The 19,150-nt window shown below is 45.2% G+C and overlaps 1 protein-coding gene across 3 annotated transcripts in view; it reads right to left on the bottom strand.

Moving 5' to 3' along the window:
• The window catches only part of LOC119176251 (alanine--tRNA ligase, cytoplasmic), a 93,242-nt gene that overhangs the window by 6,905 nt on the left and 67,187 nt on the right, over positions 1 to 19,150 (bottom strand). For 2 of the 3 annotated variants that reach the window (XM_037427447.2, XM_037427446.2), the window contains 7 exons: positions 18,760 to 18,897; positions 17,989 to 18,129; positions 15,821 to 15,897; positions 12,846 to 13,035; positions 12,658 to 12,711; positions 12,342 to 12,464; positions 12,036 to 12,227 (listed from right to left, as the gene is read on the bottom strand). In XM_037427447.2, the coding sequence (XP_037283344.2) occupies positions 12,036 to 12,227; positions 12,342 to 12,464; positions 12,658 to 12,711; positions 12,846 to 13,035; positions 15,821 to 15,897; positions 17,989 to 18,129; positions 18,760 to 18,897 (915 nt within the window). The remainder of the gene's footprint in view (positions 1 to 12,035; positions 12,228 to 12,341; positions 12,465 to 12,657; positions 12,712 to 12,845; positions 13,036 to 15,820; positions 15,898 to 17,988; positions 18,130 to 18,759; positions 18,898 to 19,150) is intronic. The other variant, XM_075877401.1, reaches the window with a different exon arrangement.

The following is a 19,150-nucleotide window of genomic DNA, read 5'->3' on the forward strand; positions in this document are numbered from 1 at the left end:
AGGCTCTCCACAGGGCTGGTGCGGGAAGCACCCGTAGAGAGGCGAATGCCTAGATGGTGGACAGGGTCGAGAATTTTCAAGGCTGATGGTGTTGCCGACTGATAAATTATAGCACCGTAATCTAGGCGTGTGCGTACGAGGCTTTTATATAAGTTAATTAAACATTTCTTGTCACTACCCCATGTAGTGCGTGACAACACTTTCAAAATGTTCATTGTTTTTAAGCACCTGTCCCTTAAATACTTGATGTGTGGGATGAAGGTTAGCTTAGTGTCTAATATGAGACCAAGAAACTTGTGCTCGGTCTTCACTGACAGAGGTTGACCATGCAGGTCAATGTCGGGGTCAGGATGGAGGCCCCTCTTTCGGCTGAACAAGACACAAGTGCTTTTTTGCGCGTTGAGTATAAAACCATTCTCGTTTGCCCATTGAGATACCTTGTTCAACCCTAGTTGAACTTGACGTTGGCACATTGAGATGTTGCACGATTTGTAACCAATCTGCACATCATCGACATATATGCAGTAAAAAATATTTCGTGGGAGAGACAGGTGCAAGGAATTCATTTTAACTATGAAAAGTGTGCAGCTCAATACACCTCCTTGTGGCACTCCTGTTTCTTGGACAAATACTCGAGATAAGACAGTGCCAACTTGGACACAGAATGTACGGTTGGACAGGTAGCTTTCGATAACTGTCAGCATTCTACCCCGCACACCTAAATGTGATAGGTCTCGCAATATGCCGAAGCGCCATGCAGTGTCATATGCCTTTTCCATATCGAGGAACACAGACAGAAAAAATTGCTTATGAACAAAAGCATCGCGAATTTGTGCTTCGATACGAACAAGGTGGTCAGTGGTAGACCGAGCCTCTCGAAACCCACACTGGTATGGGTCAAGTAGGCCACTAATTTCAAGGAAGTGCATCAGGCGCCTGTTAATCATTTTTTCAAAGACTTTGCAAATACAGCTGGTTAATGCTATTGGCCTGTAGCTGGAAACTGAGGCCGGGTCCTTGCCTTGTTTTAGAATTGGGATAATGATAGCTTCCTTCCAGGCTGAGGGTAGCTCGCCAGAAGACCATATCGCATTATAAAGAGAGAGGATAGCTTTGTGGATTTCAGTGGGCAGATGTTTTAACATTTCATATGTCACACGGTCCGGGCCTGGGGCAGATTTATTGCAGCAGGCAAGTGAGGCCTGCAGTTCAGCCAAACAGAAAGGTTCGTTGTATGCCTCATGTGTTCTGGGCTTGCGCTCTAATCTCTGTTTTTCTATTGCGGTTTTGTATCGTCGGAACGCTTCACTATAGTGTGTTGAGCTGGAGACCTGTTCAAAGTGCGCTCCGAGGGTGTTTGCCTGGTCTTCCAAACTCTCCCCTTGTGTGTTCACTAGAGGAAGCGAATGTGCTTCTCGTCCTGCCACCTTACCAACCATGCTCCAGACTCTCGACTCATCTGTGTATGAGTTAATGCCCGATACAAATTTGTGCCAACTTTCTCTTCTCGCCTGTCGGCGCGTCCTCCTTGCTTGCGACTTGACATTCTTAAAGTTTACAAGATTCTCGGCTGTGGGCGAGTCTCTAAGCAACCTCCATGCCTTATTTTGTTTTTTTCGAGCATCACGGCACTCATTATTCCACCATGGGACTCGTCGTTTGCTTGACGGTCCACATGTTTGGGGAATACATTTTGTTGCTGCATCAACCAAGAAAGCTGTAAAGTAGCATACAGCATCCTCTATGCTCAATGCCGCCATGTCAGTCCAAGATAATAAAGTCATTTTTTGAAACTTTTCCCAATCGGCTTTGTCAGTGAGCCATTTGGGAACTTGTGCAGGACATGTATTTGTTATTGATGACCTGATAACGATAGGAAAATGGTCACTACCATATGGATCATTAATAACTTGCCATTTAAGTAGAGGCAGGAGTGATGGGGATATTATGCTGAGGTCTATTGCTGAGTACGTATTGTTAGCAATGTTGTAGTATGTTGGCGCTTTCCGATTCAGCAGGCATGCACCGCAAGAAAAAAGAAGCTGTTCAATCAGGCGACCTCGAGCATCGCAGCGAGAGTCACCCCACAGATTGCTATGCGCATTGAAATCTCCCAGGAGAATATAAGGTTCTGGAAGTTCGTCTATGAGGGACTCGAATTCATGCTTTTCAAGACGGTGTTGTGGAGGTATGTAGAGAGAGCAGATGGTGACGAGCTTATTCAATAGAACTGCTCGAACAGCCACCGCCTCAAGGGATGTTTGTAGTGTTAGGTGTGTGCATGCAATCCCTTGATTGACTATAATGGCAACACCACCGGATGGCATAATGGCATCAATCCGGTCTTTCCGAAAAATAACGTAGTGAGGTAAAAAGTTGGTGTGTTTCGGTTTCAGGTGTGTCTCTTGTAAGCACAGCACCTTAGGTGTATGTTTGTGTAAAAGTTCCTGGATATCGTCGAGGTTTCTCAACAGTCCTCTGACGTTCCACTGTTGTATTTGTGTCATTTTAATTTAGTGTGGTGCTGTGCATACAGAGGTGTTGCGTTAGTTTACAGGGCCTTTTGAGGGCCCTGTGATTCGAGGTTTTTTCTTTTTTGGCGCGCTCCAAGGAGTTGCGCCTATCCTTCGGCGTCTGAGGCGCCGGATTAGTGGGACTTGTATCCATCACCTCTTGTGAGGTGGTGGATGGTGCCTGCTGGGCAGGCACATTCACTGAACTTTCGGACCTGACTGCGCCTGCAGTGGTCCGAGGTTCAGCAGACACTATGGTCTGCCGGCCCTGTTTGTCAGGTGGCGGAGCAGTACAGGCTGCTCCAGCCGGGGGCGCTGGCGGCACGACCGCGGCCACACACTGTGTGACATTCGCGGGTGCTGGGGCATGTGGCGCGGCGCCCCGGCGCGTCACATCTGCAAAGGAGGGATAAAATGGGTTGTGTATTGGGAAGCGTTGGCGCGCTTCTTGGAATGTGAGATTGAATTTAACCTTAAGTTCTACTATTTGTTTCTCTTTTTTCCATGCGGGGCATGATCGTGAGTAGGCAGCGTGGTCTCCTTCACAGTTCGAACAATGAGTTGTTTCTGAGGTGCAGTTGTCTGATATGTGTTGAATGGATGCGCACTTTGCGCAAGTGGCACGCCCTCTGCAACTCTGCGATCCATGACCGAAACGTTGGCACTTGAAACATCGACGAGGGTTGGGAATGTATGGTCTTACACGAAGCTTACAATAGCCGGTTTCGATTGATTCTGGTAGTTCACTTGTTCCGAAGGTAATTATTACGTGTTTTGTAGGGGTCAGTTTGTTGTTGCGTCTTATTGTTATTCGTTGGACTTTGACCACGTTCTGGTCCTGCCAGCCTTCGAGCAGCTCACTTTCAGAAAGCTCAGTAAGATCATCATCAGAAATTACGCCACGGACAGTGTTCATGGACCTGTGTGGGCCCACTGAAACAGGGGTTTCACCAAAGGCTACAAGCTTAGACAGCTTTTCATACTGAGCTTCGTCACGAACCTCCAGAAGAAGATCGCCACTTCCCATCTTTGTTACTTTGTAACCTGGGCCTATTGCTTCTGTGAGAGTTTTGGAAACGAGGAAAAGTGAAATAGCTCGGACTGTCTTCTTTTCGTTTTGACTATGGATTACATGGTACTTTGGGAATGTCGGCTTTGGTGTGTTAGGCAGGAAAGTATCTTCGGTGCGCCACCTTTTTAGGGAGCGATCAGGAAGGGGGGAAAAGATTTTGCCATAAAATACAATAAAGTTCGGTGGCGATGGTCGCCACCCACCACCGAGCCCAACAAGGGGACGCTACAAGGTTGACTAGTGAACACTTGGAGACGCCAGCCATGCATCGCCGCTATAACCGAATATAATTACCCAAGGTTGGGTAACTACACAGGGTTAACCCTCGCCGCCAAGAAATTCTGAAGTAAACGGAAAAGAGGAGATGACAGGACAGATAAAAAGTGAGAGATAAAGACGAAGATGTAAGAAGAGAGAGATAGGAAAAGGCGACTGCTGATTTCCCCTGGGTGGGTCAGCCCAGGGGTGCCGTCTACGTGAAGCCGGGCCAAAGGGGTGTGTTACCTCTGCCGGGGGGCCTTAAAGGTCCAATCACCCAGCGTTGGCTCAACCCCCAGGTTCCCCTTTTCCCCGGACACGGCAAAGCCACGCACGGCTAGGCGTGGGAGAGAGTCAAAACTGCCTCGTTAGCTCGGGTTCGTGGTGTCGCTACACACCAAACGCCTACTTGCGCAGGCGCCCCTGTGGGGGTATGGCCCCTCTGAGGTGCCTAGACCGCGATCGCCATTCGACAAAGTTTGGGTGGTCGGCGCGAGCGGCGAGATGACAAACACGTTTCACCCCACTCGCTGTAAACAAGATTCATCGGAGGAGGCAGCATCGCCGGGACCATACACATGTTTGGTTTGTGTATGTGTGTTTGATGGGGGCGGTGCCGGCATAATGACACTGGTGTATGCTGTGGGACATGTTATTGGACAGTGCCCTATGGACCTATTCCCTGATCTGGGGAGATGAGACTGTATTTAATCAGCCTTCGCGGGCTGCTTAGGGTGGTTCACGAAGCTTGTTCAATAGACAGCCTTTGCCAATGTAGAGCTTCAGGCCATAGAGCCCATGCCATGTAAATAATTTAAATAAACCCTCTTTACGAAATTAAACCTCCTCCTGCCTCGATATCTTGATCCTGGATCTCCGGTGCCGCAAACCCCGGTCGCAACAACTGGTGGCAGCGGTGAGATGAGACTCGGCGACGGAGAGCGGATGGAGCGGAAGTCAGCTGAAAGACCTAGCCTTGGAATTCAGGGAGATCGGCGCAGCGTACCACGACCGCATGTATTCGAGTGAGTGCCTTGCTTTGTGCTTGAGATGTATAGAGTCTTTTAGCCTATACACGTTAAAAAATAGATATAACGAACAACTTTCTAGTCCCTGTGGTTGTTATTTGAGCACAGAGCAGCACTTGATGATTATCTGAGCAAGTACGTTGAGTACGAAAGCTTAGGTAATTCAGTAGGTACGTAAGTGAGTTTGCGGGAGTTGTAAGCGTACGTTGTGGGAAAATTTTGGGAAGTTGAAGAGAGCAGAGGAGTGCAAAAGAAATAGGAAAAGTGTAGAGAGGGAGGTTGGCCACGTAGTGTTACTAGCGTGTTTATGCTTTCGGTCTCCGCTGTGTGATTAACCAGGCTTCAATTTCTCCAGACCCAAAATTGAAACGGTGGTGGGTTTGTGTTTTTTCACAGCTGAGCCAAAGCAAAGTAGACACCATGGACCTGATGAGATTGACGAGAGATAACCTGCTAAACCTGTGCTGGGATCTCAACCTAGAATTCGAGGATGATATGCCTGCATATAAAGTCTGTGAAGTAATTCTCGAAAGCAAAAGTAGCAAGGCCGATATTGAGCACTTCAGGAATACTTATTTATCGGAACAGGAATGGATAGAGAAACAGAGAATAAGGGAAGAATACAGGAAGGCGATGCAAAAAATTTCCGAAGAGGAGGAAAGGTTCATACGTGAGTATGAAAGATTAGAACGCAGGTTAGATACGAAATAGAGGAGTGGTCAATCAGTACAGGTAGCACACGAGAAGTGCGAGGAACACTTGAGTGCGGTGCAAATCAGAGCCGCAGAAAAAGCTAGCACCTACGAGGGTAGCGGTAGGTTCACGAATGAACCGAGGTTGACAGCTGCAGAAGAAGCTGCACTTAGAGGAGAGATCGCCGAAGGCGAAAGTAAATGCGGCGAGGTGCTATGTCAGGGGAATTCTAGCGAAACAGCTAAGATAGTTATAGACTACCTGGTACAAACACAAAGTGAGCGTGTCCCGATGTTGAATCTTGCCTGGAGAGTCCAAGGAGATTTTGACCCGCTAGACAAAAACACCAGCATTAGGCCAGCAGAGTGTGAGAAGGTAGCGCAGGGTGGAGTAGTTGTGGACAGCTCCTAAGCATGTGAGCTTGGTCCACATGAGAGCATCGCTACGGTGGATTTTGCATACAGTGTCCAAGAGGATTTCGACCCGCTAAGCAGAAACACCGGAGTGACTTCAGGAGAGGGAGCGAAGGCAGAGATTTGGAAGTGCAATGCAGTTGTGGGCAGCTCCCTGGAATGTGAGCTAGCTTCGTTGGAAGAAAACAGCTGCAGTGTTACAAGATGCGTTAAGCTGTCTGTCAGTCGAAAGAGTGAGGAAGATGATGATTTGTGCGCAAATCATTCAGACTGTGCAGGCAAGACAGCTAACGAAACCAGCCCGAGTACTGGCGAGCAAGAGAGACGAGTGGAAGGGTAAGAAATTGGCCCCAAGAAGAGGCATAGGCGGTAGCGCGTTGTAAAGGCAGGAGTGCGACAAAGAGCACAACCCGCTTGAAGGAAGGGAATAAGCGTTCGAAAGTAGTGAGCCGAAATAGGTGTTTGTTGTTGTCGCCAGAGTTACTTCACCTGTGTCCAAGCCGCTGGACAAAAAGGAAAGGAAAAGTGCGTTTGCTTAAAATGCAAACAGAAGAAAGGAGCGTACTAAGCAGAATGAGGTCTTTGTCATCTGCACCGAAGTTGTTTTGCATGCGTCCGAGCTGCCGGACGAGGAGAAAAAGAAGAGCGCATTGGGCGAAGATGCAGACAAAAGGAACGGGACGGTCGGCCTACCGTCATCCTATCCACAGCACGTTTGATAGCACACTGAAGCGCAAGGTCGCTGGCTCGCAAGGAGTAACCAAGCGAGGGGAACAAAGCAGGTCCCCAGTGAGGAGCTTAGCGGGGCTTGGAGGCAAAGCGAATGGGTTTGGCCGTTGTTACGTTCTCCGTTCACCAAGAAAGGCTCACAGGGCTCGATGGCCACGTGTTCGTCTAAAACAGTGGTTCTAAGCCATGGATGTGTTGGGGACCTCTTGGGGACTGGTGGAAGTGATGGAGGACCCCTTGCAGCGGAGCGTACGGAGGAGGGAGGGGGGGGGGGGGGGTACGTAGGTAAATTAACACAACTCGAGCGTGAAAGAGGTGCCTTTTATTAGGCTTGTGCGAATAGTGAATTTTAGGTTCAAAACGAATTCGAAGTGAATAGTGATTTTGGTCTAATAATTTTGAATCGAATTCTGAAGCCTCAACTACCGATTGGGAGCGTTTCCTGATTATGCTCAAAAAGTGTTGCAGAGCTTCTTTAAATTTGCAGGGGGGTTTTGCAGCGAAGTGGATTTCCCTTGGATGGGTGCTTTCCCGGCTTAGCACTCTGACACTGCTGCAAAACCACCTTTACAAACCATTACATGTGGATTAATATTGAAACGAAGATGCAACGAAGATGAGGCTGCATTTCAACAGCTGAAGTTTTCATTGACTTCAGGACCCATCCTAAAGCATTTTGATCCTGATGCTTTGACTGAACTTCATACTGATGCTAGTGGGCTAGGTGTTGGTGCTGTGCTGGTCCAACTCTGCAACAGCCGCCAGCACGTCGTAGCATATGCCAGTCGGACACTGACCCGAGCAGAGACGAACTACACCGTCACCGAGCTCGAGTGCTTAGCAGTCGTCTTCGCCATTCAGAAGTTCCGACCGTATGTACATGGCCACGAGTTCACAATAGTGACCGATCACCACTCACTATGCTGGCTTGTGGGACTTCGTGACCCGTCTGGCCGGCTGGCTAGTTGGCCGTTGCGCCTCCAAGAGTACAGCTTTTCTGTTACCTATAAGAGCGGACGATGTCACACAGATGCCGACTGCTTATCCCGCCTTCCTTCAGTACACACCAATGCTGACGACAATGACATTGATGACTATTTAGTTTCTGTCTCATCCGACTTCCCAGATACCAGCAGCTTCAAACGTGAGCAGCAGCGCGACCCTACTCTGAAACCCTTGCTCGAAGCTGCACATAACTCCGTCGACAAGCACTTTAAAATTTCAAATGGCTTGCTGTATAAAAGAAACTCTTCAGCCGATGGCCTCCCGTTGCTTTTAGTGGTGCCGGAAAGCCTGCGCCAGGTCGTCCTTCGTTCTGCGCACGATGACATAACATCCGGCCATCTCGGTTTCACACGGACGCTACATCGACTACATGAGAGGTTCTACTGGCCGAAAATGTGGAAGACCACAAAACAGTACGTCACCAGCTGCGCTATATGTCAGCGCCACAAGCGATCCACCACTGCCCCGGCAGGTTATTTGCAGCCCATACCTCCACCGACATCCCCTTTTGAAAAAGTCGGCATCGACTTGCTCGGACCCCTTCCTAAGACCCCATCGGGCCACCGATATGTTATAGTGTGCATGGATTATTTAACGCGTTATACGGAAACGGACGCACTGACATCGGCCACAGCAGCCGCTGCTTCTTCTTTTCTGTTACAACGGGTCATACTGCGTCACGGTGCTCCACGGGTTGTCATCAGTGACCGTGGACGACAATTTATGGCCGATGTGGTTGAAGAAATTTTGCGCCTCTGTGGCTCCTCTTATCGCCACTCCACCCCTTACCATCCGCAAACTAACGGTCTCACTGAGAGAACAAATCGAACTCTCACGAATATGCTATCCATGTACGTTGATGCTGACCACAGGAACTGGGACGCCGTCTTACCATTTGTTACTTACGCGTATAATACTGCCAAGCATGAAGTTACTGGACATTCGCCATTCTTTCTGCTTTACGCACGAAATCCACAGACTTTTCTGGACACTCCATTACCTTTCTCGCATCAGGAAGATCTGTCCATCGCTCAGACGTTGTGTCGCGCTGAAGAAGCACGTCAACTAGCGCGCCTTCGAACATTGTCTTCGCAAGAACACAGCAAGAGCCGCTACGATGCCAAGCATATCCCCGTTCAGTTTTCTCCTTGTGACTACGTGTAGCTGTGGACTCCTGTTCGTAAAAAAGGATTGTACCGGAAGTTTCTAGCAAACTATTCTGGCCCATTCGTGATAGTCACTCGTCTCAGTGACGTGAATTACGTTGTCGCCCGAGTCACAGCCGATAACCGGCGTTCGCGCACTACGCAAATTGTTCACGTAGCCCGCCTCAAACAGTACCATAATAGGCCTATTTAACTCGCTCGGTGAGCTTCGGCTGCCGCCGGGGGAAATGAAACAAAGATGCGCGAGCCTACGGGGCGGGGAAGAAGAAGGGTAGTGGAGCGGCGCCTGGACTGTGTGGTTGGGTGGAAGCGTTCTAGGCCTGTCTCAGAAGTACGCTGCTATTTCACAACGTCATTTCACTTCATCTGTAAATAAACACAGTCACTCGTAACAATATTGTTACGAGTGATCGAAATTTTTAATAACTTCAATTTGAATTGAAGCAAATCCTCTACTATCAATTTGAATATTATAATTCGAATATTCGCACATAACTAGCTTGTATTGCTACCAAAAAAAAAAAAAAAAACATCAAATAAACTTGCCACATCACTTCATTTTAGACAGCTCATCAATACGTGGCATAGTCACGCTTAAAAAAAAATGCTGGTGAGGGTTTCGCAGATCATAGAAATGGCTTCGCAGACCCCCTAGGGTCCAAGACCCCCATTTGAGAACCACTGGTCTAAAAGATTGAGTAAAAGCCAAAAGCATTTGAATATGGTAACCAGCGGACTTGTTTATTTTGTTTTGAAGTTTTGTTTGACTGTTTAAGTTGGTTTTGCTTTTGAAAAGTGTATGAAGTATTTCGGCTACGGGAGCTAGCGTTCAGGTAACAAGTGCTAGGTTTTGTTTACTTCTTAAGCTTTGTATGTCTTGGTTTTAAAGGTAAGTGCTGTGCGGTTACGTAACAACACACCTAGGAGCGTTTGTCGAGTAAGAGCGACATTAGAAACGAATTTTGAGTGAGTGCGGAAACGGAAGAATATTCTTTGAGTTTTTCAGGATTCATTCTTGTCATTTTTTGTTTTGTTCGCATGTGTCTGGTATGGACATAAAGAAAGTGAGTTCGTTGGTTCAGGAGCTAATGCGTAACTGTTATGAAGACGGCAACCGCTTGACAGAATTAGTAGTTGATACACGTAGGAGCACTATGACGTGCGTTTGCGGACGTGGAATGCGGATGATCCTGATGTAGGTGCAGCACGACAGTTATTTTTTCGTCTGCTCGAAGTAAATTGACGCCTAGCTTTGGCGGCACAAAATTTTGGGGTCTATAAGACAGCGTGAAGCAAAAGGCTTTATTTTAGATGTATGAGGCCTGGTAGGTTACAGCGGACTACTAACGCTGGCACACAAGTATGCCACGGAGAGCACATCAATTGGGAGTTCATTTTCTTGAGAGCAGTTTAATAGGGCAATTATTTTCGGATAGAGATCGGGAGCTTTGACGAAAGCCCAGAGAAACGCTTCGATTGCTGCTTTGTGTTAGATTAAAATACTTAAGGAAGGTTGTTTTAACACCATTTTTCGGACTCTGTGTCTCAGCGCGGACAGAAGAGCGCTCTACTGTGCCTATGGTTGTGTGTATTTCTGTGTGATCCCAGGGAATAAAGACCCATGAATGCTTGAAGATTGTTGTATTGTGTCATCGGCAGGCGCCTGGATGACGCCACCAAACACAGCGCTTCGGGCAATCTGTACGGCTGGTCACCTTCAGGTCGCGAGTCTCCCGCCGGTGGACGAGGTGTTGCGTTAAGCGAGCCACCCTTTTGCCGCGGCCGCCAGAACGGAAGAATGGCTGCCACCTCATTTTGTAGAGATAAAAAGCAGCGCGAAGACGCCCTGCTGTTTCCATGTACTGGGCGCTGCGTGGCTGAAATTACTCTACGGAGCACCACTGTCCTTCGGGTGCACGCAGAGATGCAACACGTGGCGTCTTCGTGCCCCGGTAAAAGCCACAATGCTGAGCTTCTGCGGATTACAGACGTTGGACTACCATGCGGTGCATCTCTGACTGATGAGCCACCGACGCTCAAATCAGTACCAGATGTCCAGGTATGGCCCCTCGGAGGCGACTAGACCGCGATCGCCGTTCGACAAAGCTTGGGTGGTTGGGGGCGAGCAGCGAGATGACAAACACGTTTCACCCTGCTCGCTGTAAGCAAGATTCGTTGGAGGAGGCAGCATCGCCGAGACCATACACGTGTTTGGTTTGATTGATTTGTGGAGTTCAAAGTCCCAAAATCACCATATGATTATGAGAGACGCCGAAGTGGAGGGCTCCGGAAATTTTTGACCACCTGGGGCTCTTTAACGTGCACCCAAATCTGAGCACACGGGCCTACGACATTTCCGCCTCCATCGGAAATGCAGCCGGGATTTGAGCCCGCGACCTGCGTGTCAGCAGCCGAGTTTCTTAGCCACTAGACCGCCAGGGCGGGGCTGTGTTTGGTTTGTGTATGTGGGTTTGTTGGGGGCGGTGCCGGCATAATGACACTCGTGTGTGCTGCCCGACATGTTATCGGACAGTGCCGTATGAACCTGTTCCCTGATCTAGGGATCTGAGGAGATGAGACTGTATTTAATCAGCCTTCGCGGGCTGCTTAGGGTGGTTCACGAAGCTTGTTCAATAGACAGCCTTTTCCAATGTTGAGCTTCAGGCCAGAGAGCCCGTGCCATGTAAATAACGTAAATAAACCCTCTCTACGAAGTTCAACCTCCTCCTGCCTCAACATCTTGATCCCGGATCTCCTGTACCACAAACCTCGGTTGCAACAGTATCGAAAAATAAATAAATATAGAAGTAAACTTCACTCAAGGTACGAGCTGGTTGGTACTATTCCGCTGCAATCTTTCGTACGTTGCCAAGAATCACGAAAACACAAAAAGAACAGAAAGGACAAGAGCTGTTCCTAGTTGTTCTTTCTGTCATTCTGTATTGGTCCGCATTGTACACAAGTCTTGACTCAAGCGTTTGAGGTGTTTCCAACACACACAAAAAAGAAGCACAATAAAAGAACAAAAAAGCAACTACTGCAGGACAGCAAAGATGCCTGCCTTCAAATTATTGAGAATGTTCAAGCACTAGTTCTTCAAAAAGCCTCAAGGACGAAATTTGATGTCTTCATTAATTAAGCTTCAATAAGAGACACACCTTAGGGACAGCACAGTCTATGCGAAGTTGGTCAGGATTAGTGCACACAGCAACAAAGTATGGCTTATAACTGCACTTCTTGAATGCCAGCTTCGACACAAGGTTTCCATCCATGCAAGAGTCCCAAAAGCAAGCCACAACAAAATCGTTGTGCTTCCAGTTTTCTAAGGCCCTGTCCAACATACTCAGCACCTGAAAAATATTTATATTATGCAACTTACATTAGCAATTTTGACTAATTACATTAGTCACACATTATGCATACATTAGTCACTTTGAAAAAGTGTAACATAGTAATAAAGTTACCTTTGTCGCTCCGAAATTCTGGTTGTATTTTCGTATGATACTGTCTATTTGACGCTCCAACTTGAGAAGTTCTGTCTCTGCTTTCCTTTGAAGCAGCAGAGAAACTCCACGTGCAGCTGCAAGCTGATTTCATTCGAAAGAGAAAGAACATGTTTAACTCATAAGACACGTCATGACACAAGTTCAGTCAAATAAGATATTAAAAAGAAAATTTGCATGGGAAATAGCATTTGTATATTTTCTGATGGCTTTTCTATTAAAAATGAATACAATTTTTACCGACTATAAAATAATTAAAAAAAAAGGTACTGCATACCTTTCTTACTTCTCCAAGTTTTCTTTTGCAAGCTGCCATCATTACATAGTCATCCTATGGAAAAAAAAAAAAAAAAGATTGTGAAAGGCTCTATGCTGACTGAATTGAGGCTGTTTCACTATGTAAATGCGTAACTGCTGCAGAGCAGTTACAAAAATTAATACCTAGACTAATAGAAAGGTACCTACCAGGGATGTACGGTTCAAAGCTTCAACTTCTTCAACCAGCTCACACATTTGCCTCTGGACCTGCTCATCTCGGGAGCGCACAACAGCAGCCAATGGCCCAGCTACAGCATGGATAGATCTTACCATGGTGCCAACAGATTGGTGTGAGGTCACCACAATTTCACCCAGGTCCGACAAAGATGAGACATGCCTTTAGATGATATATAAAAACCACACTTAACACGCAAAATATATCATCAATGAACACAACAGCTCTCTTGTGATGTGAAACCCGCTCGTGAAAATTCAACAACATTTAAAGAGTTGCTAGATCCCTCCAGGTAATTTTTTTTAATTCCATGCTCCATTTCAGGCCTGCATAATCCCTTCAAGTGTTACAATGCTGAAAGGGTAATATCATGCATGCAAGGCAAAAGCTGTAACAAAAGACATCAATGCTGGTATGTCTTAGGTTTTGCTTTCACCATACAATCAAATGCTGGCTCTTCCTCACTGTCTTGCTTGCCCATCATGCACAATCCAATGATTACACCTCACGTGGTGTGTTTTGCACTGCATGTGCAACAGCAGCAGTTCGAGAATGAAAAGTAACAAGTAATAATAAATAAGCTGAAATTATTGGCATTTTCAAATAATCAAGCAATACCAACATCAGATTTGGTACTGATTCAATTCCCATGTGTCCTATAAATGTGTATGCACCAAAGATAAGAGGCTGTCATCTGAGATGGAGGGTAGATGGAGGGCTGAGATGGAGGGTAGTTAAGAGGTCTCTGACATTATTTTTTGAAATAGAGTTCAAGTATAGGGGTGAATGCATTATGAAATAATTTGCACCATAAATTAAGCACTATACCTTGTGTCAAGGCAGCAGGAGGCAATGGCATGTTACCCTCAGCACTGTTTTTCTTCTCTAACTAATCGAACGTGCAGTTGTCGCTGGTAATGATTGATTGATATAAGGGGTCTTCAATGTCTCAAAACCACCATATGCTTATGAGAGACATCGTAGTGAAGAGCTCCGAAAATTTGACCACCTAGGGTTCTTTAACGTGCACCCAAATCTGAGCAAACGGGCCTACAGCATTTTCGCCTCCATCAAAGATGCAGCCGCCGCAGCCGGGATTCGAGCCAGCAACCTGCGGTGCTGGTGATGGCAGTGCACTTGGTAGGTTAAGTTGGGCTTTCTCTAAATGGCCTCCATGATCAGTTTTGGCAGCACGTCAGAGCCAATCAAGTGGCCACACACAGTGCATCGTTGAGTTTTGCATTGCTATGTGCCACAGCAACAATGTCTGCTCACATTTTATCCTTCTACGCACCTCTGACAGTTTCATTTCTGTAAACTCTCCTTTCTTTACATACAACATAGCTACTGCCAATAAATACCTCTTAAAGGGTCGTGCAACACTTTCTGAACATGGTCAGAAAATGCTGCCACTCAGCAGTCGAGACCCCCCAAAACACAAGAGCCAAACATTATAGCGTGGCACGTGGTCTAGAATTCATAATTAATTCTCAAAGTTAGCAAGACATTACTGTCTCTTTTCTCTGCATATGCCATATACTGAAACTTCTGTGCTGTATACCTACATCCAGAGCGGTTGGCAGATTTGTACATCCTAGGATGTGCAGTTACCGTCGCCACCACGTGCCCGCTCATGCGCTTGCTATCACACTGAGTGAGAGAGAGAGCACAACTTTATTAAAAGTCTAGCGTAAATGCTCAAGTTGCCCCACGAAATGGCTACTCCCACGTGAGGACCGGCTAAAAGTAAACCGCGTGTTCTAACAAAAAAACAAAAACACAAAACAAGGTGCTAGAGGTCCTGAGGCGTGGTGACAAAGAAATGCATCTTCTTGCCCCTTTGTCATTCCCATCCCTGTGTAGCTTTTAGAGCGCTTGCTGGCCTGAAAGGCGAGAGAAAGGACTTACAGTGTGCGACAAATATCTGCAACTCTGTTCGTACTTTATGGATTATTAAATTTTTGCAGCCAGTGATTTGTGAAGTGCCGTGTGCCAATAGTCACACTATTTCATTATAACTGAGAAACGTATTGCAGGGCCCCTTTAACACGCTTTGCTTGAAAGCAACAGAATGCTTAGACCAACCTAAGTCGAGCATGCTGGTAAGAATTCATGATTTACAGGTGAGAGCAAGCTAGAAAAAAAAAATGCTTGCAGTTGACTATAATTTGGGAAAGACAAATGCAGCCACGCAGAGAAAAAGGTCAGTCGAATTAAGAAAAAAAGCCAGACACTTGCAGTGCAAAGCATAGACACATGTTCGCAGAAATTTTATTTTGGTGTAGTTCGTAAGTCACACTTAGATGCCATCACATTAACGTAGGGCAGGCGAGCAATTGCATCAATTGAAGATTAGGTAAGTGAGAATAAACGTTCACTGAATGATGCAGCACTTTCTAACTTCTGGTTAGGTACAATGCTATAATTGCAAATTCACTCTAAAATCTTTAAACAACGTATGCAAATAATGCACTCATATTTAAATGCATGAATAAAAAGGAGTACCCTATGGATGAGCCATTAACAGCAGCTCATGTGCAAGTCTGCACTGATTTCTCTCGCACACAAAAAAATTGTCATGCTTGCAAACAGTTTTCTTTTGCAAGTTCCTGTAAATGAACATGACCTACATGCTCAAATTGCAAATGTAGATGTATATGGTACAGCTGTACCAGCTTTGAGTCCTACATCAGATGCATAGCTATCTTTTTCAGTTATCAGCACAACAAGCATGATGCATAAAATTCGAAAATTTACATAGAGCAACACTTTTCTAAATAGTGCTAACATGTTGCCTGGCTCAGACCATTACAGTGGACCTAAGTAGTTTCAGTTAAATACTTTATACAAACTGAAAAAATAAAATAAAAATAAAATAGTCTTAAAACTGATAGTCTGTCCATTCAACAAATAACAGAGGTTACAGAAAGCACAAGAAGAAACTTACGTTCCACAACAAAGCTCTTGAGAAAAAATGTCATCTTCATTTCTAATCCTGATCACAGAAACACTTTGGGGATAGACCTGTATCAAAGGAGGTTAAAAAAGAGCAGGAAGACTCATTGAAAATGTTAAATGCTTAAAGAACATTGAAAGCACAAATGACGTTACATTATACTATATTTATTAAATTTATACTTAAATTGTAATAAGGCACAAATTCCTTATAAAATGTCCAAACACAACAGATGCAATGTTATACTTAAAGGGACACTAAAGTCAAATGACAATTTATTATGAGTGAAGGTTCTATATATTACAATATCTAAAATGACAAAACATTATCAATAGCAGTGAACTACTTACCGATAAATTATGGTACAACAATACATGTGCCACAGTAGTACATTCTCAAAATGATCCCGATGACGTCAAACAAATCGCCTACAATTAATCACTAGCAATGGATCTAGCCGCACTAAATAAAGAACCTTGTGTGCATCAAGACAGGCAATACAATGCTACTTGTTCATTTATGTCTGATTCATGGAAAAAAGAACCGCTGAACGTAGCTATGGGGAATGGCACGAGTGGTTGAAAAATTCAATTTTCCCGTGGTTAAACTGGACAAGTCGTGCGATCTGGAGGGGCGCTGTTGAGCTAATCACGCCTGCAATTTTGAAGGTTATGGCTAAAAATTGTTCAATGACCGTAGTTACTGCTGTGGCTCCCGCTACTTTCCCTCTGCTACTACTATAGTGTCAGTGACTGCGCATTAAAGCCGGGCAACAACATGTACCGCAAGAGTGACGTCAGATGTTCCATTGAGACAGGTAATTTAAAGTGCACTAACCCGATGAGGACCACTAAAACACCATTTCAGTTCAAAATAAGCCCTTCCTTGGACCGCCATTTCAACAACCCACGTCGACTTAATAGTTGCCTTTAGTGTCCCTTTAAAGGACACATATTCACAAACATTTTAGCTGAATGCTGCTTCACACTGGGCAAGGCACCCGCTATTGTCCTCAAGAAATCTTGTTGTCTTTGTGCCATTCAGCGGTTTAAAAAATCTAATTAACATTCCCAGATATCAGGAAGTTATGAGAGACTGTAGTAAGTGAAGTACAAAAGTGTGCACGATTACAAGAGTTAGAAATCGACAACTACGACACTGGCATGAGCGCTGGAAAACAAAAGGACAAAGAAGAGAAAAGACCAACCGTAAAAGGCCACAGGAGGCACAAGAAAAAAAAGGGTGAAGCGTGGTGGTGAAGAGACAAAAGAATGAGCTAAGAAGATGAGCCACATTACTCAGCCGTCGGGTTCGAGATCCGAGCTTGGTAAACAGCTGAGCCTGGAGTGACCTATCACGTTACTCGACCATTGGGTTCTGAACCCGATCCTGGTGAACAGCTGAGCCCAGAGTGACCCACATCTTACTACAGGCCATGGCCATGCACATCTGATGTACTGCTGCTCCAAAATGTCCTGTCCCTATAAAAACGCTGAGCGGTCGAGCTTCAAGCGTGAGCTCTAGCGTGCGCTACGGTGATGGTGTCTACTCTTTAAGCAGTAGCCTGGTCCACCCCCTCCAATTAGTGTGCTCTATTCCAAGGCTTGCCAACAAACTTTGGTGAGACCAGCATGATGCCTCGAGTCTATGCTAAACTGACAGACTGTTATGTTAGGACTTAGGCAGCACAGTTGAAAAAAGTAGGGTCAGTTTTCATATTCTGTTAGTGTTATGAGTACTCGTTTTCAGTGCACGCATATAATTTAATGTGCAAATGACCTCGTCTTTTCGTGCATGTCTGTAGCGATGTCTCATACACCTATCTACAAAGAACCTGCACGTTGTGAAAACATAACAATGTAACAGAGCCAAAGAGAGGTAATCTATGGTGACATGATCTAAACAAAACAAGCAACAGCTCATGTGACGAGACAAATCAATACAACAGATAAAGTCACTGCAGCTGTTCTTTTCAACTTTTCATTTCATGTTCCGTTGCTCTTAATATGGGAGAAAATGTGTTGAAGTGGAACGCTATGCAAAGTGGATGAAATAAATAAATGAGTAACTTAATTAAGCCGACGTGTTACTGTGTATGCACAGTTTCACAATAGAAGTTTGCATTATTATAAAAGACACAAAGAATTATGTAACCATACCTCATTTGGAACTTTCACAAGATCTGGTAGGTTTAATGCATTTTCCAGAGGCATATTTCTTCTTTCAACAGTGCACCCAGCTTGAATGGCATCACGACAGATGTCCTGAATTTTTTCTATCTGTTCATTGGTCAGATTTTTCTGGAAAACAGTAATATTCAGAAGTGATGCACTCCTATTTTTTTTAACACAATTCTTTACTGAAGCTTTTCTTTTAGAACTCCCCCCCCCCCCCCCCCCTTAATGCAACAACTTCACAATTTCAAAGCAAAAAAGCTTTCTCCTTTTTGCATATGCAAATCTTATAAAACAAGAGCGTCCAAGATAACACAAAATGTTGGCTACAAACACACGCATTGATGAGTCTGCCTGTGAAGACTGACTTGCTTGGCTAGCTGTGTTAAAAGGGGGCCCGAATTACTTTCTTTAATGTTTTCCTATTATCTCTTTAGTATCAGTGAGTGTGCTTGTTGCATTAAGCCCCTTTAAAAATAAAATCAATATAAACTCACTGATATTAGTTTGCTGCAACACCTAAATGTGCACTCTCGAGTGCATTTAAAATTAGGAAACTTTTGAGAAACTTGGAGCATTTTAATACTTTAGAACAATTGTATGTGTATGAAAAGGGCGAAGTAAACTTCTATAGACCAGGATGACAATAGATTGCAATCACAGAAAGTTGAGTTAGTTGGTTCACACTGCCTGGTTCCTTTCTCTTGTTTTCATGTCTGTACTTTGTGTCTTCTCTCTGGAATAAAAGTTGCTCACCTTACAGATGAAATCGAACCGTAAGTGCTCACTGTCTACCAACGATGACCTCTGCTCAGTAGATTCAAGCACTGTTCTCAGTGCGGCATTCAGACAGTGCGTAGCAGTGTGGTGCATCATGCACTGCAAACGGCGTTGCTGTTAACAACAAAAACAGAAAACAATTCAAATTATTAATCATAAGGCACAGGTATTTGAACTATTAAAAAAAAGTGCTCAGCTCTCATGACACATTAAAGGGCACATAAAAACTGCCTAACCAATATCACACACATTCTATTTGCAAGTCGGCATCCTGAAGCTGGCTAGGTAAGACCACCATATTTCTTTGAGGTTCAAATGAAGGGACTACTTGAAAGTGGGTCAAATTTGCACAGCATGATTCTAAAGC

This window comes from Rhipicephalus microplus, chromosome X (genome assembly GCF_043290135.1).
Source record: "Rhipicephalus microplus isolate Deutch F79 chromosome X, USDA_Rmic, whole genome shotgun sequence".
Lineage (NCBI taxonomy): Eukaryota > Metazoa > Arthropoda > Arachnida > Ixodida > Ixodidae > Rhipicephalus > Rhipicephalus microplus.